The sequence below is a fragment of the Colletotrichum abscissum genome (assembly GCF_030869225.1).
Source record: "Colletotrichum abscissum strain IMI 504890 chromosome Unknown Scaffold_19.1, whole genome shotgun sequence".
Lineage (NCBI taxonomy): Eukaryota > Fungi > Ascomycota > Sordariomycetes > Glomerellales > Glomerellaceae > Colletotrichum > Colletotrichum abscissum.
The window spans coordinates 295,508-320,762 of NW_026850087.1; the positions used below are offsets into that span (position 1 = coordinate 295,508).

Genomic DNA, 25,255 nt, shown 5'->3' on the forward strand with positions numbered 1-25,255 from the left:
TCTAGCAGATGTACACGTGCATTAGCAAAGTCGCCTCATAGGCACTCACTTGGTCGAATCACCTCCTGCATCGTACAGCAGCGGTCAGCCTGAGCTCTTCCAGTCGTAACGCCGAAGGGAGATGCGAGGAAACATAGTCAAAACATGCTACTCCCGACAACAGATCATCAGTTCACATTCATCCTATCCAGACATGAGGTGGTCAAGAGGCAGTGGCTCGTGTTCAGTCGTTCCTGAAAAAGGTGGGGGGAGGGGCAGTCCCGTCGGGGGGTGTCTCGGGGGGCCGCGAAGGAGTGGGTCACTCCGGGCACGGGGCCGAATCAAATGACACGGCGGGGGTGACCTCGGCCGCCGTCTCAGATAATAAGAACCCGCCACATGCGCTAGCGTCTGGCTGACATTATCTCTGTTGGAGCTGTTTCCCTTTTCCCCAATGAACTTGAGTCTCGGCATTTTGGGGGCCCCTGATCTTCGTAGCCAAACTCAATTCCACAAGGTGCATGTCAACCTGTTGGTTCACAATATACTTTGAGCATCTTATTCTAAGATTTTGGGGGCAGAAAGTCTACTTTCCGCAACCCTACCTCAAGTTCCAACAAGAGCGACGTTTCCCATGCACGATACCCCGGACAATTAGATACTAGAACCACTTTACCACATGTTGGGGGTCGCATCCGTCTTTTCCGCCCCCCTCGGCCGGGCGCCTACGGTCCTAGCTAGACCAGGGGGGAGCTACGCGACGGCCGAGCGTGATGTGGGTTACGATGCCACGCTCCCCCCTTGTGACGAACCAGTCAAAACACCAAGACCTTTGCGCCGCTACCATGGCATTTCCGTGCCGAACCGCATCCAAGCTTCTGGTTGTTTGCCCGTATTCACCTATCTCCTTTGTGTGTCTTGAAGAGTAATGGCCACGCTCTCATCTATCTGCCTTCTCTCACACACTCTCTTTTGACCTCACATCTTTACGAGGGCGTCATCCTCCATCTACCGTCACATCAACGGCTCTGATCCAGTCATAGTCTCTCATTTTGGCACGTTGCATGTCCCTCGTTACCCCCCTCTCCCTCTCACGACCCTTACAGCAACTGGATTTTAGGCCCGTGGAAGCTCCTGCAACGTCGTTTCGTGCCCTCCGCATGAGAATCAAATTCCTTCGTTTTGATGAGACTCCCCTCATTGTCGTTCATTTGCCTTTTCATCTTGCGTCATCAGATTGAGGCGTCATCGGGAAGTAGATCCAGAGGATCAACTTTGCTCACTGAGTTGATAACCAGAGTATAAAGGTACTGCTTCATCCCGTGTCTTGTATGAGTTTCGTATAATTCGGGTTACTCATCCATAAGAGACCATAACCAAAATGCGCCGAGCCGCTCTACTCCACCTTACATTCACTCTAGTGGCAGCGCAGTCCGCCGACCTGGCCAGCCATGTCCTAACAGACGTGAGGTTCCCAGACTCACACAGAATGCCTCCGTAGAACCACAAGGACTAACAGACACCCAGACCGGCTCCGTAGGAGGCGGAAACACCTTCCCGGGCGTCTCCCGCCCGCTGGGCATGGTCAAGCTAGGCCCGGACCTCGAAAATGGCGTCGACGCTTACTCGGGCTACCTCCCCGCCGGCAAATTCACCGGCTTCTCCATGCTCCACGAGTCGGGTACCGGCGGGGCGCCCAAGTATGGCGTCGTCAACCAGATGCCCGTGGTAGGCGTTCTCGACAACCCGCTCCAGGTTAACCAGAGCACAGATACCCGGGCCCGGCCGGATGAGACGGAGCTCGGGTATTACAGGGCGTTCCTCGGCTCCGGGGTCGTGGTGGAGTTGGGGGCTTCGGAGAGGGCTGGGATGTATGCGTACACGTTTCCTGGGAACAATGGCAGTGGCGCGAGCAACAATATCATTGTTGATGTCTCGCATGTTCTGCCATCGTACAGGGGGCAAGGTCTCGGGCAAAACTACCTCGGCGGAGGAATCGAGGTATTCGATACCAGCGATGGGGTTCACTACGAAGGGTACGGGTACTACGATAATGTAAGTCCATCGCCTTCATGTTCTCGAGCCACGACTGAGACCTCGGACCAGGGCTGGAACCGCGCCGCCGAGTGGAAAGTCTTCTTCTGCGGCCACTTTGACCAGCACCCCTCCTCCTTCAAAACCTTCCTCGGCACCGACCTCACATCAGACGTCCTCTCCGCATACGGCAATGAAGCGACCTCGTACGGATCTCGCACGCAGCGCCTAGGTGCCGTCTTCACATTCGCTAACCCGGCCGTCACCTCCCGCGTCGGCGTATCCTTCATCTCGACCGCCCAAGCATGCCGCAACGTCAACGTCGAGATCCCCGCGGGGACAAGCCTCTCGACCGTCAGGACGGCAACCCGCGAGGCGTGGACGACAGAGGTGCTCTCCAAGGTGACGACGACAGAGACCAACACAACCAAGTTGGACCAGCTGTACACGGCCTTGTACTTTATGAACCTCCTCCCCACCAACAAGACGGGCGAGAACCCGCTCTGGGAGTCGTCCGAGCCGTACTACGATGACATCTTCACCTTCTGGGATACCGTATGTCTCTCCCTACCCTTCTTCCCTCGTGATCCAACATCTGACACACAAAGTTCCGCTGCACCACATCCCTACTCCAAATCCTCCAACCCCAAGCCCACGAAGAATTCATCCGCTCCACAATCGACATCTGGCGCTTCACAGGCTACGCCTCGGACGCCCGCTCCTCCTTCTTCAACGGCGCCGTCCAGGGCGGCTCCAACGCAGACAACGTCCTCGCAGACGCCTACGTCAAGAACGTCCGCGGCGCCGTCGACTGGACGGACGGCCTCGCCGCCATGCTCACAAACGGCGAAACCCCCCCGCCACCCAACAACGACCCGCGCGACCCCTCCTCATCCACAAAGGAAGGCCGCGGCGCACTCCCGGACTGGCTCGACCTCGGCTTCATCTCCCCAGCCTACGCCCGCGCCGTCACCCGCGCGGTAGAGTATGCCGTCAACGACTATGCCATCTCCCAAGTCGCGCGGGGCCTGGGCCAGAACGACACGGCGGACGCCTACCTACAGCGCTCCCGCAACTGGCGCAACCACTGGAACGAAAACATGACGGCCCACGGCTTCAACGGTTTCCTCGGCCCCCGCAACGCAGACGGCTCGTTCCCCCTCCCGGCACAAGACCCCCTCGACTGCGGCGGCTGCTACTGGGCCGAGGCGTACTACCAAGCCACGCCGTGGGAATACACCTTCAACGCGCACCACGACGCCGCGCACCTCATCGACCTCGCCGGCGGACCCGAGCTCTACGCCGCGCGCCTGGAAAAGACGTTTGAACCGGGCGGGTACGCAGGCAACGCCGCGTTCGGCAATACAATCTTCAACCCGGGCAACGAGCCCTCCTTCGGCACGCCGTACCTCTTCAACTTTGTCAACAAGCAGCACCTCGCCGTGCGCCACGCCCGCTTCGTCGCCAAGTCGTACTACAAGCCCACGCCGGACGGGTTACCGGGGAACTCGGACGCGGGAGCAATGGAATCCTGGCTGCTCTGGAACATGATTGGCCTCTACCCCCTGACGGGCCAGACAACGTTCCTCATCGGCTCACCCTGGTTTTCCGACTTGACCATCGCCCTTGGTGGTGGTCGCGAGTTGAAGATTACCTCGACGGGTGGGTCCGAGGACGTGTACTACGTCCAGAGCCTGCGCGTCAACGGACAGGCGTGGGATAAGACGTGGGTGACGTGGGATGATATCTTTGCCGGGGGCGGGACGCTGGAGTTTGAGCTGGGGCCAGAGCCGGTGGAGTGGGCCACGGGAGAGCTGCCACCGAGCCCGGCGAGCGTCGTCGGTGGTCAGAAGGAGGAGGTTGCGGCGCTGAGACAGCAACGGCAGCGGCGGTCGCGATGAGAGAAGCGGGACGGACAAGAGGTGATTGGATGAGTTGCTCTGCGGTTGTGATACAGACAGACATGCTTGCCTGTATCACGACAATCATCTGGACCAAAAGCAAAAGCTCAGCCCCCGATAGGGGGCCTACGAAAGATCCAAGGAGGCCCATACCGACCTCTGCCGTCATGTGAATGAAGCCTGGATTTTTACAAGAAACGGGACTCGAACCCGTGACCCATGGGAGCGGGGCAATTCAGAGCGAGCTGACATTCCCCGCCACACCTGGGGCCTTGGTGACAGTATCAAACAAATTTCTTCCCTATAGAGGTATGGAGCGTGGGTGAAGGTGGAATACACCAGAGGCGAAGAGAATCTATTGTATATTCATGAAAGGGAAACACCAGCACTGTACCCAGATGTATTGATACACGGCAACCCCATTATCAGCCTTTGTGATGAACAGTGGACTCGTATTCCTCGCAAACTCCTCGCTATGCCAATATTGCTGAAACATAGAACACGAGAGTAAGGGTATCGAACTTATAAAATGCAAAGCTACCTTGTTCCGGGCTCTTTCAGCGGGACTCGCCACCGCCCCAAACATTCTTGTTGATCTCCTCGTCGTCCCCGACACCAAAGTTCTTATTGAAATCGTCTTCTTGCTCGCTCTCTGCCCACGGCGATGCTGTTGCCTCTTGCAAAAGGGGAGACGCTTCCGGCTCGCTGTACGACTTGGAAGCACTCGCTTCCGGTTCAGCCTGTTCCTCGGCTGCAGTCGGCTGAGGTGATGGGCTTTGAGGCTCGGATGACGGCCCAGAGGCGGTACGATCGGGGGATGTCTCAGCTGCAGCGACTTGCTTCTGTTTTTGCTTCTTTTTCTTCTTGATCGTAACTACGGCTGGCTCGCTAGGCCGAGGAGACACACGTAGACGCTCAACTGTCGACCGTGGCTCGGACGCAAATCCTAAACTTCCCTGAGAGGACATGTACCGTTGGCTTAGGGGGACATTTGCAGTGATGACGGGGTACTGTACTTTGTTAGCAACACTGATCGTCGTCATGACATTCTTTCGGCACTCACATTCCAATCACCAAACTCTAACTCGCGCGCCTTGCCGTAGAGACGCTCATCGTCGTTGTCAATCTCGGGCTCGCCGGTGAGACCTTCATTGAAGGTGCCGTTGGCAGAGTTGTACTCTTCACTCGGACCACCCGCAGTTCCTTGGAGCAAGGGGTCGCGTTCGTTCAAGTTGCGATTCGTCTGGCGATCGACCTGACCGGGTGTCGGGATCCAGTACTTTGCCTTGCCACCTCTTGTGTACCGCATGCCCTCGTCGAGTCTTCCCAACCTGGCGCGAGACTCTTCATGCGCCATGATCTTGTCGCCCGAGTCGAAAAACCGGTAGCCATACTTGTCGCCCATGAATGTTTCCTTTGAGTCCTCAATGAGATCTTTGACACCAAACGCATCGCGGAACGCAAACTTGACGGGCATCCGTGCCGACGAAACCCTATTATCCGCGAAATCATGCCACGAAAAGGCATACCAGTGGGCAATAGCGAATGCCGGCATCTCGATACAAATCAGGGCGTCCTGGATGGCAGCGGCCAAGTTATCGGGGCTGTACCCCTCGACATTGTCTGGGATGGCTCCGAGCCAGACGAGGATAGACAGGAAGAACCCTTGCCAGTACGAGGCAAAGATGATGAGCTTGACGCACAAGAACTTGGGCACCGGACGGAAGGGCAGCAGATCATCATGCATGCAGACCCAGAACAGGCCGAGTGAGTACAGACTGATGGTGACGCTGAGGTTGTAGATGATGCCGCTCCAAAGGTAGCCCGACTCCACGCCAATGTAGCCCTCCTGGTAGGTATCTGTCGCCTTCATGATGACGGTGGCTAAAGCCAGGATGGGTTTCAACCACGCGTACTGCAGAATGCCGCGCTTGATGGCGAGGAACGTGTGAGGATCGGAAATGTCGACGCGGGGCAGCACATGATGCATAGGCCACAGGTGGGAGACTGGCTCGCGGCCGTGGGTCATGATGATCAGAGCGCGTTCTCCGCTGAGATAGTTGATAAGGAGCTGGAAGAAGGTGTAGATGGTGAAAGCCTGGCTCTGTTAGCACTTGTGGGACATAAAGTGCCACCAAGCTATATTCACCTCGTAAATGTCTCGGACAGGGTCGAGGAAAGACGAAGCCTTGATAGAAACCATGCTTGTCCAAGACGATATCGAGTATATGGGGACCCTTTGTTCGTTAGACTCTGGTGCTTATCGTGTTCTCGAGGGACAGCCAACGTACATGAGCAAGATTCGGACGACATATCGCTGGAGGAGTGGTTTTCGATAGTTTTTCCTGCTAGGCGTCAGCTTTCGTTGGAGGGGGAGCGCGGGCGGGATAGGTAGCATACGACTGGAGGAAGATGGATCTGCGAGTTGCTCATTAGCCTCAGTTGCGCCAGTTAGGGTAGCACGACAAGGACTTACATGGCTGACAGGAAGGTGGCTATCAGGGCGGCGACACCTGCAACGATGATGGTGGCCGTGGTCAGCTTCTCGCCTGTGCCGCCCGCCATGTTGACCTCGAGGCGGGACATGGCGAAGGGTGGTGTTTGTTGTGTTTGAGGAATGTCGTCTACCTCATGGCTGTCGGAGGACGGAGTTCAGGAGAGGCAGAGGGCGGAACAGCAAGCTTCAAGCTCGGGTATGGACGTCGCAAGGCGGGGGAGCGAAGAAGATGATTGTCAAAGAGACCTGGAAAGAGAAAGAGAAAGAAGATGACGACGGCCGTGCTGCGAGGTTTAGGTTGTCATGAGCAGCTCGTGACAGGTGCGTAATTCGGTACGTATGCGCGGCTCAAGGCCCAAGGTGGAAAGGTCAAGCTGCAGACGCCGTACTTTAGCCTGGGGGTACGTCCCTACCTAGGTACTTAGCATACTACTACAACACAGGTACGTACGCGGGAGGTGACAGCTGCGCATCATTCGCGTGTGGCCAATGACTTTGCATTAATTGTTAGGGAGGTCCATACCGGCAGCTCCCCTGAAGCTTTGGTTTCACAGCGTGCTTGAGCGTGTGGGGTAGCAGTGAGCACCACCTCACAGTGACCCTCCACTGACCCGCCCATGTGTCCACCGCCCATACCGGGATTGACCTCCGCTGCTGGGCTGCTGGGGGGGTGCGGAAGCTACGACCACAGCTCCGTCAGTGGGCCACCTCCTGGGGCACGCGGGTTGTCATTAGCGCGAGACACCCGGGCCCCGTCGTTGGGAACGCTCGGCGCGACTTGGAAATGCGACTGGGCTGCTAGAAAGTTACTGGCCTGTGATCCCACACCAATTCAACCTCAACCGCATCGCACACATTGCGCATGCTTTAATCTTGCGCTGTCTCACCGATTCCTCACCCATCCGACTATCCGATCCTACTCTGTACAAACGATACTCCCGATACCCCTAACAGCATCTACCGCGTCCTACGAGCATACCGTCACCCTACGAACCTACCATCACAACACCAAGCGAGCGACGACGAAACCGCGACATGGCAGTGGGTGGACGAGGACAGCTCCGACGTTGATGCTAGCTGAGGCATTGTTGATTCGTCGCCGTCAGGATGCCGCAAGAAGGGGAGCCGAACCCCACGCCGACCGAGACTCCGGCCTTTCGATGGGAGTTTCTCGTATACTTGATCATATGCGGTGCTCTCGCCGTCTTCTTCCTCCTCTACTTCAACAGAGCCTTTGGATCGCTCCTTTCGTGGGGCATACGAACCTACACATGGCATCGCTACCGACTCTACATAGACATACAGGCCCTCCAGGTCTCGCTTCTCGGTGGACGTATATTCTTCACCGGTCTACGATATCACGGCAATAACGAGACGTTCCTGATTCAGCATGGCTACGTTACATGGCGATACTGGCTACGGCGAGTGCGCGAGGTGGACATAAAAGCTTCAGCACAACAGCAAGCTGAGCAGGCTTCTGCCGGGACAAACGGACGACACTCGAATCTGCCCTGCCGAGTTACAATGTCCCTGGTTGGCCTGGAATGGTTCATCTACAACCGGAGCCCTGCCTATGACAGCGTTCTGGCTGGCCTCAAGGAGCCCACAGCGACTGCCGAGAACGTGTCGACAGCTTTCGAGTCCAAAGACGATAACGCTTCGCTGAGAAACCGAGGACAGAGGACGGCCGAGAAGCCGGAGCCGTCGCCAGATTCCGCAGAACACGAAAAGGAGACGTCTGGCGCGGCTCTGCTGTCGAGAATTGGCAACACCTTTGGACGCCGTGGATCTTCGGCTAGTCAGACTAGTACCCCCTCCGATGGCCCGGCTGGCAGCAACGATGATGTTCAGGCGGACTCGGATTTGCCATTTCTCCTGCAGCTCTTCCCCATCTTTGTGACATGCCAAAAGGCAGCTGTAGTCATGGGAAACGACAACACCAAGGCCATATTGATTGTCAAGGCCGATGGGCTCTCTGGTGAAATCGATGCCTCAAAGACGTCCACTCCGGACCCGTATAGGCAGAACTTCAAGATCAAGTTCCAGCACCCAATCGTAGAGATGCGGGAGAACGACGACTTCAAGGAAGACCAGGCGACGAGGGCCAGCCGCGAAAAACAGGCAGCCCAGGAGCCTAGTCCTACGTACAAGACTTCATTCTTCCGGCGGCAGAGACGCCGCACGCTGGGGACACTGCGCAACTTGGTGCCGTATTGGCGGAAATCCGTCGAATCCTTCTCTCTGGGCTCGCGCAGTCCGCTCACCACCGCGGTGTCCCAAATACCTGGCTCCAACCAGTGGCAAGGGTTAGCCCGCTACTTGGACGAAGATGAGCAGGATTCGAGGTTGCGGTGGGCAGGCGTCGAGTATGCTGCCGAGTCCACCGTGGTAGACAGCCCCGAGGCGACGCTGACCATCTACTGGGATGTCGTAGGCAAGGTAACGGCCGAGGCGGCGAGCAGACGTTCAAAGGAGAATGCTGCAACGTACATCAACGGCGACGAGGCTCCCGGATGGGGCATGAGTCTTGCCATCAACGGCGGCGTGGTCAACTACGGGCCTTGGGCAGACCGACACCGAGCGGATCTTCAGCGTGTCTTCGTTCCCAGCTTGTCAAAAGACGCCGTTCCCGCGACGCCCTTGGAAGAGGGCGCCTACCGCGTTCCCACGCAGTTCAAATTGTTTGTCGAACTGCTAGATGAGGTGACGCTGCATATCCCTATTCGAGAGGACTCGAAGAATTGGAAGTGGAAGGGCAAAGAGCCGCCCATGAAAGCTCCGCCTCAACCGATGAAGCGCAAGCAGAGAAACCGTGCCAAGAAGAACACAAAGACAGACGCGGCACCCACCCGTCCCGGAGGCTGGCTCGACTTCATCGTGCCTGGCAATTCCACAATATCCTTCACCATGGACATGCTTGCCAGCCAAACGGGGTACCAGATGAAGCTCGACGTCGACCTGCCCAGTACCGAGCTCGCGACTAGCGTGAACCACGAGCTTCTCTGGCGTTCAGGGCCTCAGCGTATTTCCTGCGATCTTTCCACCCCCCTTAAATGGAATACCCTCAGGACGTGGTACTTCAACATCGTCACAGAACAAATGGAACTCTTTATACTGAGAGACCACGTCTTCCTCATCATTGACCTGGTCGACGACTGGGCATCCGGGCCACCGGCCGAGTATCTTGTCTTCACGCCCTTTAGATATTACCTCAATCTCGAGCTCCGCGACGCAATGCTTTACCTAAACGCCAACGACGGCAATATCATCAACAACCCAACTGATCTGGAGGACAACGCCTACGTCATAGCCAAAAGCCCTTCCCTCATTGTAAACTCGTGCATCCCCATTGACAAGTTCCGGCCAAGCATGAATACCGTACCCTTTGTTCTGAGTGCCGAGACGTTTTCGCTGTGGCTACATGTGCCTCCGTGGAATACGCAGGGCACATTTCTCACATCAAAAGAGATCGGTCATGGCGAGAACTTTGAGGTTGACGGGAAATATCACTACAACGCCACGACATCGCCGGCCAATATTGATACCCTAGAAATCAACCTTAGTCTCCAGTCCCCCACGGCAACAATCTACGGATTCATCATACGATATGTATTGGTTCTCAAGGACAACTACCTTGGTGACTACATCCACTTCAAGACGCTCGAAGAGTACCAAGACCTCTTGCAGCTCAAGGAAAGCAACCCGGATGCAGAGCTCGCAAATCGCCCACCTCCGAAAAAGTCCAACGACTTGGACGTAATTATGAGCGTAAAGATTGACGACCTGCGCCTGCTGTTGCCTGCCAACCTCTATTCCAGCCAGCGCAATGTTCAGGTCGAGACTGCCGGCCTCTCCTTGGACCTCCGCTTCACAAATTACTACATGGACCTGCAGGTCAATCTCAACCCCCTGAACCTGTCTCTCGGAAACGCACAGTCAGGCTCGGAAACACCCATCAGCGCAGTGTCCAGTACCCAGCTGTTCATTGACGGCCTCACCATCTACGGCCACCGTCTATTCGGGCTTCCCCCGAGCGAGCCAACCTACATGTGTAATTGGGACATTTCCGTCGGTACCGTATCGGGAGAGTGCTCTGCCGACTTCTTGACGGCACTCATGGGCGTGGGCAAAGGATTCGCATTCGAATTCGACGATGACGAGAACGCCTTGATACCGCTCTCTTCCGTCATTGTATACGACGTCACTTTCCTGAGGGTGGCTGTTGAGGCGGTCCGCGTCTGGTGCCACGTTGACGAAGCGGCATTCTTGTTCTCGACCGGTACCCTCGACATCAAGTTCAACGACTGGGCCCGTACGCACTACTCTAGGCGAGCCGACATTCGACTCCCGGATCTTCAGGTCTCATGTGTGAATTCGGAATCGGCAATGAGACACAAATGGAAGTCTCAGCACGGCGTCGAAACAGACGCCTTCTTCCAAGCCAGTATTCGCGTGGCCATTATTGGAAGAAAGTTTCATTTCTCTGAAGAGCGCAAGCTGCAGCAGGAGCTCATCCGTCGCGAGGATCAACGGGCCGGGCGAACTGAATTTCTGCTTCTACCGGGCATCTTGGAGGAAACGCTTCCTGACCAGCTTGACCCGCCGGCCCAGGGCTTCCCGCCGGTCCCGCACCCAACGGTCCTGGACGGCGTCGAGGGAGACCAGCGGTCTTTTGATAGTCGTTCGGCCTTTAGTCGATCTCGACCTCTCCGTCACAAGAGCTCGTTTCTATCCACGTCCACCGCCTCCAGCACTAGCAGTGTGGTGAGGCCCAGAAGCTCTGTGAGATCGCGAGCAAAGTCGAGGCAGTCAGACATGTTGCACCCGGACGGCTCTGAAGCAAAAAGGGGTGGGCAGCACCAGCGAGACGTTTCTACGTCGACCGGCCGACACTCGGCATTCTACAGCGCCATTGGAGACGTGAGAGATGCAAGCCACCACTCGTCGGTGGCCTTCTCGAGCCAATTCTACACTCCGCCGTTTCCCCTCGAGAGCGTTCGGCCTGATACGTCAGAGGCTGTCATGCAAAGCATCGAGGAAGACGAAGAAGCGTCCGCCTTTGGATTCTCTGAATTTGGTCTCGACGACATTGACCCCGAGTCTCTGACCGAGGATCGTGCTCATAACAGCATCATACTGGGAATTCCGTCAGGCGTCACTGCGTTCTTGAACCCCTCAGCTGTCAAGAATGTGTCGCTATTACTCGCGGCGCTACAGCCGAGTGATCCAGATAATATCCTGGACGCACTACAAATATCATCAATGACGGAAATCTTTGATCTCCAAAAGAAGAGGAAGGTTGCCGGCGAAATCACCGATGTACTCGTCAGGGTCCCAAAGGCCAGCATACGCTTCCTGAACTCTTCCACCGTCGACCGCATGAACCCCGGCGGAGAAGAGCAGGACCAATACGATGTGACCGTGTCAAGACTATCGCTGTGTCTCCGCTCGATCGACGCATGGAAGGACCCGTTGAAGCCCGTTGAGAGCAACAAGAGAACCTCCGTGCTGTTGAAGCTCGGATCTGCCGAGGTGTCAGCCTCAGAACGGCTTTCAGGGGCTGAAGAGAACCAAGCAGCCTTTATGGCGCAGATTGAAAGCGTCATGGTATCACTGGGCTCAAAAGACGTCACGTACATTGACGCAGACATTGGCAGCATCAAGAGCAGCACGGCATCGGAAAAGATCGAGTACCTTGCTTCACTCATCCACAGGACCGGAGTTGTCGCTGCGGAACTAGGAGAGGTGCTGGGCCAGACAATGTCTCGACACGAAGACCGCATCAAACACTTCGTCTACAAGCTCATGACCGAGGGGCATCCCATTGGTGACCCATCCTTCTTGACTCGCCCATCAGCAGTGTTGCGATCTGCCGAGGAGCATCTACGCACCTTTGATTCGTGGAAGATGGCTGCGAGACTGCGTCAAGTCTGGACACACCTGCCTGCGGCCTTCAAAGAAGACCTGCACTTGAGCTGCCTCGCGGCATCAGCCTCGCCACCGGCTGATGCTGCGCAGCGCGTTATTGATGCTTTCCAACGATGGCGCAGCTGGGACCTGTCCGACGTGGCCGATTCTTCACTGATCAAGAATGTCTTCGGAGCGGTAAAGGTGGACGACAAACCCGCATCGCCCGATCTGCCGATCCTGGCCGCCCTGCGCCTCAAGGACGTCCAATTGCTTCTCGACCCAGGGCCAAAGGAGAATAGAGTCGTCTTCTCTGACTTGACGACGAGGCTGGAGCAGAAGGCAGTGCCAAACACCGATGGAGCAGAAGATGTGTCAAAGAACATGACTGTTCTGAATGTCTATTGTGGCGAAGCTGCCGTCATTCTCAACTGGGAACTGTGCGAGCTAGCCGAGGACGTTTTGCGACTGTACAACAAATCCAGCCGGGCTAACAAACCTCCTCAAGAGCCCAAGAGTGAGCCAAAAGTGGACAACACCTCAAAGCCGAAAACCCAAAATGCATTCCACGTTGTGTTGGCGGTCGGGCGAGGCTCCGTTGAAGTGGACACTATCAACCTCAGCGCCACCTCTCTCGGCCACAACATGAAGGTGTCTTGCCTGGTTGATGCCTATGAAAAGACTGGCTCATCCATCAACTTCATCCTCAGCTGCGATGCAGTAACGTCCCGCCTCCATCATCGGTCGGAGCTGCTGGGCATGTTCCAGATCAAGGACCCAAGCATCATTGTTTCCCACGAGCTCTTAGAGACGGACACGACGTCATGCCACACTATCAAATCGACGGCCAGCAGTCGCACCTTGACTTTTGCCGTGAAGCAAGATCCCCTCTATCTCGTAGAAGTCGCCGATTATCTGGTCAAGGACGAGTTGACTCAGATACATAAGCTCCAGAAACAGCTGCCAGAATCTCCAGCGCCGCCCCGCAGGAACAGCATCAAGATTGCCGAGCGTCTGTCCTCCTTCAGGGTCAACGTCGCAATGTTCCTAGACGAGTATCGCATCAGTGTCCCATTGCTGCAGTCAATGACCTACAACATCTCTGGCGTTGTAGCGCGCGCAGCTGTGGCTGCCAACTTTGGAAAGGAACTCATCTTTGACTTTGACGTAAAGGAGAACTCTCACGAAGTCCGCATGGACGTCAGAGACCGTCAGCGCAGCATATCGCTTCTCCGTATCCCGCCGACCAATGGTCGCATCGTCAGTCACATGGGCCAGGGGGAGCACTCGGTGTCGGTGTTTGGCTCTGTCGAGCTTATGCAGCTGGACGCCTCTGCGGTCTACAGCCTTTTAACCGCTCTCAACCGACCCCAGATCTCTAGTGCCGTCAACGAGCTTCAGGAGGGTACAAAGGCGATTCAGGGCCACATTAGCGAAATCTTTGGCGAAAAGGCCATCACCAAAGAGAAGCCGTCGCCGCCTGAACCCGACTCGAGTCTCATCTACACCATCCATCTCACCTTGGCCGGGATTGAAGTGTTTGGAAACACGCCCCTCGTGTCTGAAAAGGATCCTACAGCGTGCCTCTCCTTCAAGCTGGACAGAGTGCACCTGGAAGTGGCCAACCGTCACGGGTCTCACGGGCCGATCCTGGCTCAACCAGAACTACACATCAACCTGCGTCAAATTCTCATTGATGTGCAGAAGGGCAGGGACAACGCCATGAGGTCCTGTGGCAGCCTCGCTCTCGGCGCTCTCATCTCGATGAATACGCGGTGCACCGAAGACGGCACCGAAGAAAGGTCATTCAACTTTAGAAGCGACGGTCTAGAGATCGAGCTGTCCCCGGAAACCGTCTCAACGGTAGTGGCCGCTCTGGGCTACATGGGTGACAAGATCAAGGACCTCGATACGTCGCGCGAGCTCGAGTACCTGCGCAAGATCCGACAGACTCGGCCTCGCATTGCCATTAATGATCAGGAAGAGGCAGAGGAACCAGACATCATTGACTCGTTCTTGTCGTCGATTGTGTACCGCTTCGAGGTGCGCGACACGCAGATTTCCTGGCTCGTTGGCGACCCCTCGGATGAGCTACTACCGTTGGCGGGCAGCAAGGAAGACCTCATTCTGTCCGTTCAGCTTGTCAGCTTCGGGACACGCCAGACCAAATCAGCCAGGCTCTCCATTGAAAACTTCCAGCTCCAGATGGTCCCTCCCGGCCAGGACAAGAGTCTCAGATCGCTTCACTCGGCGCTGCTTCCCGAGGTCGTCTTCAACATTGCCTACGTGTCCAATCCAAACACCCGCAGCTTGGCCTTCCAGGCAGTGGGCAAGTCGCTCGACCTGCGCCTGACCTCGGGCTTCATCATTCCTGCTGCGATCCTCAAAGATTCCATCAGCCTTTCCATGCAGAACGTGCAGAGAGCGTCTCAAAACTGGACTACCGGGACCGCACCGCCCAAGGTCGAAAAGGTGGACGAGATCAAGGAACCGGCGCCACCGCAGAGAAGCATACTCGGCACAAAACGGCTAGAGTCTCTGCTGGTGGACGCTGACTTTTCGGGTGCCGTGGTCTATGTATCAGGAAAGAAGCCAACAGACGGACTCCGTGGGAGCTCCAGGACCGGACGGCCTTCATTGGCAGGCAAGTATGGTCAGTTCAGCACGGATGACACGGGAAGCAGCACTGTTCTCAGATCACCAGGTCTGGCCTGGAAGTTTGAGTATCGCGACAACGGAAACGAAGACCCTTCTTTGTACGGCGAGATCAAGATTGACGCCTCGAGCAACATCTTGTACCCGTCTGTGGTGCCCCTCATCATGGACATGACAACCAGCGTCAAAGAAGTCGTGGGCAAGGACAAGGATACGCCTGCGTCAGCGGCAGCCCAGACTCCGGCGGCAGCGGCGAAGCCCAAGGCTGGCAATGAGGATAATATTCTCACTGCTGATCCAAACGCCGTCATTGGACGTCTGAAGCTGAACCTGGGACTGCGCATCTGCCGTCAGGAGTTTTCGCTAAGCTGTCAGCCCATTGCACGTGTGGCTGCCACGACTTGCTTTGACGATATCTACTTCACCGTCAACACGGTGCGCTCACAGGAACAAGGCAACTTCTTTTCCATCTCGGGAGCCTTCTCCAAGCTGCAAGCGTCCGTCCAGCATGTATATTCGCGAGAGTCTACAGGAAGCTTTGACGTCGACTCGATCGTGCTGTCGCTGATGAACAGCAAGCATGTTAGCGGAACGAGCGGCGTGTCTGCCATTCTCAAGGTCAGCCCGATGACCGTCTCCATCAACGCCAAGCAGCTTCAAGACTTTTTGCTGTTCCGCGAGATTTGGTACCCGACGGAGCTGCGGAATACCACGACGGCTCCGGTCGCCAAACTCAACACGGAAACATCACAACAAGGCCACTTGGTGCAGAGATATCAGCAGGTGGCCGCCACAGCAGCGTTCCCCTGGACGGCGACCATTTCGATTACGTCTCTTGATGTCAGCGTAGACATGGGTCAGGCCATTGGCAAGTCGGTCTTTGCCATCAAGGAGTTCTGGGTCTCGTCAAAGAAGACGTCGGACTGGGAGCAAAACCTGTGCCTGGGCTTCGAAAAGATTGGCATAGACTGCACAGGCCGGTTGAGCGGCTTCATCGCACTGCAAAAGTTCCAGCTGCGGACATCCATCCAGTGGCCAGAGCGAGAGGCGGCGCTCAACGAAACGCCCCTGGTACAAGCATCCATTGGATTCAGCCAGTTCAGGGTGAAGGCCGCCTTTGACTACCAGGCGTTCCTCGTCGCCGACATAACATCTCTCGAGCTCCTCATGTACAATGTTCGACGCAGTCTCGAAGGCACCGGTGATAGGCTCGTCGCCATCTTTGACGGAGACGCTGTGCAAATCTTTGGGACCACGACGTCGGCAGCACAGGCCGTATCGCTCTACCAAGCGTTCCAAAAACTCATACAGGAGAGGCGCGCCAACTTTGAAATGTCGTTGCAAGAGATTGAGAAATTCATGAGGAGGAGATCCTACCAAAGCGCCGCCTTGTCTCCCCATCTCACAAGCGCGCCAAAGCTTCCAGCCGAAGACACGCTGTCGAAAGCACCCATCTCGCTGGATACAGATGTTGTTGTTACACTTAAGGCACTGAACTTGGGCGTGTTCCCGAGCACATTTTCGGATCATCAAGTGTTCAAGATGGAGGCTCTCGGCGCGGAAGCGCGATTCGCGGCCAGCATCGAGCAGCGGCGCGTCCACAGCATCTTGGCACTCACCCTCGGACAGCTGCGGATCGGACTCGCGGGTGTCAGGAACATTGAAGCGCCCAAGACGCTCAGCGAGATCTCCGTGGAAGACGTTGTCGAGCGAGCCACGGGATCGCGCGGCGGAACCATTCTCAAAGTGCCCAAGGTCGGCGCCGTGATGCAGACGTGGCAGACACCGAACCGCAACCGCATCGACTACATCTTCAAGAGCGCGTTCGAGGGCAAGGTGGAGGTGGGATGGAACTACTCGCGCATCAGCTACATCCGCGGCATGTGGGCGAGCCACGCCAAATCGCTGGAGCAGACGTGGGGCAAAGAGCTCCCGCTCACGGCGGCGCTCACGGCGATCAAGGTGACGGGCGTACCGGACGCCGACACGGAAGGGGGAGGAGAAGGAGGCGACGGGCAGGCGGGCGGGGGACCGTCGCAGCAGCAGCAAAAGATCACGGCCGAGGTCAACGTTCCGCAGTCCAAGTACGACTACGTTGCGCTGGAGCCGCCGATTATCGAGACGCCTCAGTTGAGGGACATGGGGGAGGCGACGCCGCCGCTGGAGTGGATCGGGCTTCACAGGGACCGGTTGCCGAATCTGACGCACCAGATTGTGATTGTGGCGTTGCTTGAGTTGGCCGGGGAGGTGGAGGATGCGTATTCAAAGATTCTTGGGTCATGAAGGGACTTTGGTCTTGAGGATGGGATGGCGAAGCCGCAAAGGGCCACGGCGTTGAGTCACTCGGCAGACAATCGTTTTCGGCGTTAAAGGAGTTTAGCATTTGGGTCGTTGGACCTTGAGCATCACTACGGCACATTGGGGGATACCATTCACGCATCGACTTAATAATCAAAACATCATATATTATTCCCACGGCGACTGACACACCCGGACTTGTGAGTGACGAGCCCACTATAGGATGAGGCGCATGCAGTGACAGGCAGAAGTGTAAATAAGCATCCTGAGGAAAGATAGGTAGAGAGGCGAGGTTTGCTTTGACGGGACGAGCCAGACCGATATATGGTTCGCGGCTTTGGATGCCGGTGAGTCGTGGTCCGGTCGGGAAGTGGCAGTCGCAGGTGTGGGTACCATGACGGCGTCCCGATTAGGCTGACCGAGAATCTGCACATCAGCCAGTCCGGCCGGGTGTCTGATCTTCCGCCACCCCGGATGATTTGGTCTACCGTCTCACTGCGGGCAGAGTACCTAGGTAAGCTTTGTAGGGAGGATTCATGGCCAACGCCGACTCCGTCATTGGGTGCTGAAGAGCCCAATTCGCAGCCATGCCGTCTACGCGGGGCGGGTTTGAGAGTGGTGATGGTTGATCTCGCCATCTTTGCGGTGCACCAGGGTGGGCTGGCTTTGGGTACAGTGCAGTGCACGGTAGAGGCCAAGCGAGGCGGGGTAGTTTTGATTGTTTAGATAAGCAGGGAGAGCTCTTTCCCTCAGACCTCTTGAGCTGAGCTTACAGTAGAGTTTCTTCACTCACTTGCGAGTACCATGGAATGCTTAGCTAAGGTAAGATAGCTTTGAAGCAGTAGCCGTGTACCTTGGTCTGACGGGAGCTTTGTCTAATTCAAACAAGGCGTGTGTCAAATGTGCGTCCAGCTCGAATGGGAGAGCAGTTGAGACGACCTAACTGGGGGTGTTTGGGGGTGTACTGCGCAAGTGGTGAGGTACCGATTCTGGTGCGAGAAGGAGAGGGTTACTGCCCTTTCCCTCGCATAAGGAAGGCACCTGGCACACTGCCCCTCCTTGCACAGACCGGCCGGGTGTAGTGCCCCGAGTAGAGGTCTGGAGCAAATACTTGCTGCGTTTCCTAGTGTGCAAGGTGCTGACGAAAGGCTGGAAGGCTGTTGCTGTGGCACCCCATACCTTCCTTGCCTTGCAAAAGATAATACTGTATGCGTACTGCGGCAGAGGTGACAAGCAGTCAAAGTGAGTGGCGCCACGATTGTCAGTGAGAGAAGAGGCTACAGGTCTGCGAATAACGAAGTGGTAAAGGTGAAGGTGGATCATTGGATGGGATCCAGAGGGCGAGAGGTACGTCCACAGTGCGTAAGAAGAGGGGCAGGAAGGAGACGCCCCATGTGAGGTGTGCCGTGCCTGCCCAAATGCTTTGCAGATGCTGTGGTTGGAGAGGGGAAGGGCGAAAAAACCAGGAAGGAGGGACCTCGAGAGTGGCGGGGTTTTTTTTTCTCTCACACTCTTTTTTTGCTGGTGCCCCACCTACCTTACCCATTTTTTCCCTTCCGGCGGGCCAGTCAGTCACTAACTTTTTTTTTTTCACCTTTCCCTCGGGGCAACCGCCTGCCTCACACGGCCAAGGCAAGGCGAGGACGCACCGGTTCCCTTTTTTTTCCATTCCTTCCCCCTCCCACCTTTTTACCCTTCTACCCCCTCCATCCCATTCACCTCTTTTCGACGATAAAAGAATCGGTAGAGGAGCTCATCAGTTCCCCTGTCGTTTCCTGGAACCGTCGACTTTTCAACCTTTCGAGGCAACCCTCACATCTTCATCTGTCTTCCTTCATTCTCTCCCAGCAGAGAAAAGGATTCAGCACTCTGTGAGCGCGGGGCAGATTCTTCAACCCCGCTTCGCCCAACTTCGACTCTACACATCCCACCCGACACAGAAATTTCAAAGAGCTCGCTGAGCCACCGCCGTCAAGATGGTCAAGTAAGTTCATCACAACCCATCTTACTCTAGTCTTGGGCATGAGCAACATCACGACATGTCTCTTCATCATCATCATCAACACCATCATGGAGCAATGCCTGCACACTTTGCCGCCTCGTTGCAGCAAAGCTTTGCTGAGCGCCCATCTCTACCCCGCCCCTCACCTCACCTCACCTCACTTTGACCTTCTCCCCTCACTCTCCTTCGGAGTTAAGCTCCCACACACAGCCAAACACCATACTAACCATGCTCTTACCACAGCTTCACCGTCGAGGAGATCCGTGGGCTCATGGACAAGCCCACCAACGTCCGTAACATGTCCGTCATTGCCCACGTCGATCACGGAAAGTCCACCCTCACCGACTCCCTTCTCTCCAAGGCCGGTATCATCTCCACCGCCAAGGCCGGAGACGCGAGAGCCACGGATACCCGTGCCGACGAGCAGGAGCGTGGTATTACCATCAAGTCTACCGCCATCTCCCTGTACCACAACGTCGACCCCGACGATGTCAAGGACATTGTTGGCCAGAAGACCGACGGCACCGACTTCCTCATCAACCTGATCGACTCCCCCGGTCACGTTGATTTCTCTTCCGAAGTCACTGCTGCTCTCCGTGTCACTGACGGTGCTCTCGTCGTCGTCGACACCGTCGAGGGTGTCTGCGTCCAGACCGAGACTGTCCTGCGTCAGGCCCTCGGTGAGCGCATCAAGCCCGTCGTCATCATCAACAAGGTCGACCGTGCTCTTCTCGAGCTTCAGGTCTCCAAGGAGGACCTTTACCAGTCCTTCTCCCGTACCATCGAGTCCGTCAACGTCATCATCTCCACCTACTTTGACAAGTCGCTCGGTGACGTCCAGGTCTACCCCGACAAGGGTACCATCGCCTTCGGTTCCGGTCTTCACGGCTGGGCCTTCACCATCCGCCAGTTCGCCGTCCGCTACGCAAAGAAGTTTGGTGTCGACCGCAACAAGATGATGGAGCGTCTCTGGGGCGACAACTACTTCAACCCCCACACCAAGAAGTGGACCAACAAGAGCACCCACGAGGGCAAGCAGCTCGAGCGTGCCTTCAACCAGTTCATCTTGGACCCCATCTTCAAGATCTTCTCCGCCGTCATGAACTTCAAGAAGGAGGAGGTCGCCACCCTTCTCCAGAAGCTCGACCTCAAGCTCCCCGTTGAGGACCGCGAGAAGGAGGGCAAGCAGCTCCTCAAGGCCGTCATGCGCACTTTCCTCCCCGCCGCCGACGCCCTTCTCGAGATGATGATTCTCCACCTCCCCTCCCCCGTCACCGCCCAGAAGTACCGTGCCGAGACTCTGTACGAGGGTCCCCCCGACGATGAGGCCGCCATTGCCATCCGCGACTGCGATGCCAAGGGTCCCCTCATGCTCTACGTCTCCAAGATGGTTCCCACCTCCGACAAGGGTCGCTTCTACGCTTTCGGTCGTGTCTTCGCCGGTACCGTCAAGTCCGGTATCAAGGTCCGCATCCAGGGCCCCAACTACACCCCCGGCAAGAAGGAGGATCTCTTCATCAAGGCTATCCAGCGTACCGTCCTCATGATGGGTGGCAAGGTCGAGGCCATCGACGACATGCCTGCCGGTAACATTGTCGGTCTCGTTGGTATTGACCAGTTCCTCCTCAAGTCTGGTACCCTCACCACCTCCGACACCGCCCACAACCTCAAGGTCATGAAGTTCTCCGTCTCCCCCGTCGTCCAGCGCTCCGTCCAGGTCAAGAACGCCCAGGATCTCCCCAAGCTCGTCGAGGGTCTCAAGCGTCTCTCCAAGTCCGACCCCTGTGTCCTGACCATGACCTCCGAGTCTGGTGAGCACATTGTCGCCGGTGCCGGTGAGCTCCACTTGGAGATTTGCCTGAACGATCTCATGAACGACCACGCCGGTGTTCCCCTCATCATCTCCGACCCCGTCGTCCAGTACCGTGAGACCGTTGTTGGCAAGTCCAGCATCACCGCTCTCTCCAAGTCTCCCAACAAGCACAACCGTATCTACATGATCGCTGAGCCCATTGACGAGGAGCTCTCCAAGGAGATCGAGGCTGGCAAGATCAGCCCCCGTGACGATTTCAAGGCCCGCGCCCGTGTCCTCGCTGACGACTTCGGCTGGGATGTCACTGACGCCCGTAAGATCTGGACCTTCGGCCCCGACACCACCGGTGCCAACTTGCTCGTCGACCAGACCAAGGCCGTCCAGTACCTCAACGAAATCAAGGACTCCGTCGTCTCTGGTTTCCAGTGGGCCACCCGCGAGGGTCCCGTTGCCGAGGAGCCCATGCGTTCCGTCCGCTGGAACATCATGGATGTCACCCTCCACGCCGATGCCATTCACCGTGGTGGTGGCCAGATCATCCCCACCTCCCGCCGTGTCCTGTACGCCGCCGCCCTTCTCGCCGAGCCCGCTCTCCTCGAGCCCGTCTTCTTGGTCGAGATCCAGGTGCCCGAGCAGGCCATGGGTGGTGTCTACGGTGTCCTTACCCGCAGACGTGGTCACGTCTTCGGTGAGGAGCAGCGCCCCGGTACTCCCCTGTTCACCATCAAGGCCTACCTGCCCGTCATGGAGTCCTTCGGCTTCAACAGTGACCTGCGCCAGGCCACCTCCGGACAGGCCTTCCCCCAGTCCGTCTTTGACCACTGGCAGCCCCTGCCCGGTGGCTCTCCTCTGGACGGCACCTCCAAGGTCGGCCAGATCGTCCAGGAGATGCGTAAGCGCAAGGGTCTCAAGGTTGAGGTTCCCGGTGTTGAGAACGTGAGTTTCCCTCATAAACCCCCATGACTGATCAATGCTAACGAATCGCAGTACTACGACAAGTTGTAAACGCCTTTCCCACGGGTTAATAGAAAATGGCGTTGTGCCTTTTTGGGCATTTATGACGAACTGGGTTTGGTGGATGATATCAAAAATTATGACCCCGTTCTTTCCATAGCTTTCGCGTAGTCTCGAATGAAGACAAGTTCAATATGTAAATGCTGCATTGTGCCTGTACTGTGATGAAGTAACACGAGTCTGTTGAATCTCAGATCGCCGTGCCATATCCTCCCGAGACAAGACTGAAATCTGCAGCGGGCAACGGCAGCGGGCAGCAGCAGCGACGCCGACCCTCGCATGGATCCCACTTAGGTTTAAAGTGGGTCGTCTTAGCGAGCTCTGCAAATAAAAGCTTTCAGCCTCGTTCCGACAAAGCTCCTTCTCTCAACAACCTCTCATTTCTGGGCAAATTTTTGTTTGTTCGCGTGGCTTCCCGCCGAGCAACAACAATGACTCCAACCTGTCCGTACATTACTTGAGTATCAGACTTATTGATACGTCAACACTAGTGTTCTTCAATCCCATGACCTGGCGCGACCCTGACCGCGACGACCATGTTTCTAGCAGAGAAGGATGCGCCCTTGCTCAGGACGTGGCTCCTGAGCAAGCTGCCTGAAGTGTTCGTCTCTCTGCCAGCTGCCTCGCAATTGCTCTTGCTGACCACTCCCAGATCTGATACAGAGACAGACATCTTGGCCGACTATGTCCTTGCTCTTCTCGCCTCGCAGGAAGGCGACGCTGCGCACATTCGTGCGGCATGCGAAAGCGAATTGCCGCAGTTCCTCAACACAGGTTAGTCTGATAACAATGACGACGCGTTCAAGCTCTCGCTAACAAACCGTACCACAGACACCGCGCCGGAATTTGTTGATGAGCTGTTTCGCGTCATCGAGTACAAGTCGTTTCTCCCGGGCGCGCCTCCCCCGCCCAAAAGGTTGACAGAGGCAGACAATCGCGCGGCGGCTCCGGAGTTTCCGTCTCAGGGTGGTTCGCGAAAGCGCTCATTCAATGACAGGGGCGACGCCGGCGCTTCGGGCGATCGGGACGCGGGCTTCGAGGAGCGCGCTTACAAGCAACCTCGCCGGAGTCAGTGGGACTCGACGGCTTCGGGTGCTGGAGGGTACTCTGCGCAGCCGTTCCCTGCCGATGGCTCGTTCCAGCTGTCGGCTACGGCGGCGCCGTACGACCCAAACTTCCCGCGAGGAGCACCAACTGGCCCCCAGAACTGGCGCGGGATGCCTCAGATGCCACCGGCCTATCCTCAGGGCGCCGCCCCGCCTCAAGGGCCACGAAGAAACAGGCAGAAATGCCGCGACTTCGCGACCAAGGGGTACTGCGCTCGGGGAAGCTCATGCCAGTATGACCACGGCGTCGAGCCCATCTGGTTGCCGCCTAGCGGTCCTAGTGGTCCTCAGAAATTCGATGGTGAGTTCAACATCTTTTCCGTCTATCACACCCAACCCGTAGCATGATGAGTAATCCATCAGAGCATTCGTGCGATGACTTTACAAAAAATTTATAAGGTTGACTACTGAAAGCTACACATTCTTTACCATTTTTGTTATTGAACATCGTTGGACGAGTCTTAGACTGACATAATGGCACAGACTTTGATCCCCGAGACGCGGCCATGATGATGTCGCAAAACTTCCAACAAATGCAGCAGCTCATGGAGGCATTCAACGCTGAGCGATCCAGTCGCGAGGGCCGCAAGAACCGCCGTGCTACTAGAGGCAAACGGCGTCAGAACAGAGCCTCCTTTTCCGCTGAAGGCCCTGTTGAGGATACCACGAAGACGACAATCGTCGTGGAGAACATACCCGAGGAGTACCTGTCTGAGGAGGAAGTCCGCAAGTTCTTCTCCGAGTTTGGCGATATTCAAGAGGTCTCGCTGCAGCCTCACAAGCGGCTCGCAACTGTCACGTATGACACGTGGGATGCTGCCAATGCGGCGTACCGGTCTCCCAAGGTCATCTTTGACAACCGCTTTGTCAGAGTGTTTTGGTTCGTCGAAGAGAGCGAGCAGGCTGCCGCACGCGCTGCTGCCAATGGCGAAGACCCAGACGCTGAGCCGGAGATTGATCTTGAGGAGTTTATGAAGAAGCAAGAAGAGGCCCAGCGGCAGCACGAGGAAAAAGCGCAAAAGAAGGCAGAGCTAGACAAGCAACGCCAAGAACTGGAGCAGCGGCAACGCGAGCTTCTCGCCCAGCACCGCGAGGTTCAGCAGAAGCTTCAAGCTAAGTTGGCCTCGAAGAACGGCGATGGAGGGGAGAATGGAGAAGAGGGCTCGTTGAATTCGGCGCTCCGCGCGCAGCTCGCGGCTCTCGAAGACGAGGCTAAGCTCCTCGGTCTCGACCCGAGCGCGACGGATGAACCGTCCAACTCGTGGCATGCGAGCTATCGCGGACGGGGTCGCGGCAGAGGCGGCTTCGTCCCGCGTGGCCGTGGCTACGCTCCTCGAGGAAGAGGATCATACCGCGGCGGGTACCAAGGCGATGTCCACGTCGCCTACGCCGCGTACTCGCTCGACAACCGTCCTCGGACTGTGTCCGTCACGGGTGTGGACTTTACTTCGTCTGAGAAGGACGAGGTGCTTCGGCAATATTTGCTTGCTGTCGGTGAATTCACAGACATCAACACCACCCCGTCCAAGACCGAAGTCACCTTCAAGGACCGCAAGACGGCTGAGAAGTTCTTTTACGGTCTCCCCAAGCAGGAGATCCCGGGCATCGACGGCCAACTCGAGCTGTCGTGGGTCGCCACGCCCCTGGCCCCCGTCAAGACTGTTGAGAATGGCGCATCGTCAAAGACCCAGGGCGCGTCTGACCATGATATGGCCATGGGCAACGCCGCACCTAATGGATCGTCGGCGGCACGTGACCTGATGGAGCAGCAGCCGGAACAGCAGCGGGATATGGACTATGATGTTGCGGATGACGATGACTGGGGAGTTGAGTAGGGGGTGCTCGTCGTATGGAAGAGAGCAGAGGACGAAGTAGACTACAGAGTTACCTGTATACGTTCCAAGTAGTAGGATGCAGGTTTGGGACGAGGATTCGTCTCACGACATTGTCCCAACGGACACTAAAGCGACACGTTACCGCAAGAATTGATACCAAAATTTGATACCCCCAAGGCGAACTCTATGTCGTATGCGTGATGTTATTTGGTGA

General features: G+C 56.6%; 4 protein-coding genes across 4 annotated transcripts; 3 read left to right on the forward strand and 1 right to left on the reverse strand.

Moving 5' to 3' along the window:
• Window positions 1-1,360: 1,360 nt before the first annotated feature.
• CABS01_08420 (glycosyl hydrolase family 92) lies at window positions 1,361-3,914 on the forward strand (the record flags this gene model as incomplete). The annotated part of the gene is made up of 4 exons (XM_060541780.1): window positions 1,361-1,444; window positions 1,507-2,034; window positions 2,086-2,568; window positions 2,622-3,914. The coding sequence occupies 4 exons, from the start codon at window positions 1,361-1,363 to the stop codon at window positions 3,912-3,914; spliced, it is 2,388 nt and encodes a 795-aa protein (XP_060401937.1).
• A 557-nt stretch (window positions 3,915-4,471) lies between these two features.
• On the reverse strand, window positions 4,472-6,500 carry CABS01_08421 (uncharacterized protein; the record flags this gene model as incomplete). The annotated part of the gene is made up of 5 exons (XM_060541781.1): window positions 4,472-4,924; window positions 4,978-6,012; window positions 6,064-6,151; window positions 6,206-6,316; window positions 6,391-6,500. The coding sequence occupies 5 exons, from the start codon at window positions 6,498-6,500 to the stop codon at window positions 4,472-4,474; spliced, it is 1,797 nt and encodes a 598-aa protein (XP_060401938.1).
• A 1,018-nt stretch (window positions 6,501-7,518) lies between these two features.
• Window positions 7,519-17,256, forward strand: CABS01_08422 (fermentation associated protein; the record flags this gene model as incomplete). The annotated part of the gene is made up of 1 exon (XM_060541782.1): window positions 7,519-17,256. The coding sequence occupies one exon, from the start codon at window positions 7,519-7,521 to the stop codon at window positions 17,254-17,256; it is 9,738 nt and encodes a 3,245-aa protein (XP_060401939.1).
• A 1,991-nt stretch (window positions 17,257-19,247) lies between these two features.
• On the forward strand, window positions 19,248-25,041 carry CABS01_08423 (translation elongation factor aEF-2; the record flags this gene model as incomplete). The annotated part of the gene is made up of 6 exons (XM_060541783.1): window positions 19,248-19,255; window positions 19,517-22,022; window positions 22,295-22,401; window positions 22,753-22,874; window positions 22,932-23,507; window positions 23,690-25,041. The coding sequence occupies 6 exons, from the start codon at window positions 19,248-19,250 to the stop codon at window positions 25,039-25,041; spliced, it is 4,671 nt and encodes a 1,556-aa protein (XP_060401940.1).
• Between the last annotated feature and the right edge of the window lie 214 nt (window positions 25,042-25,255).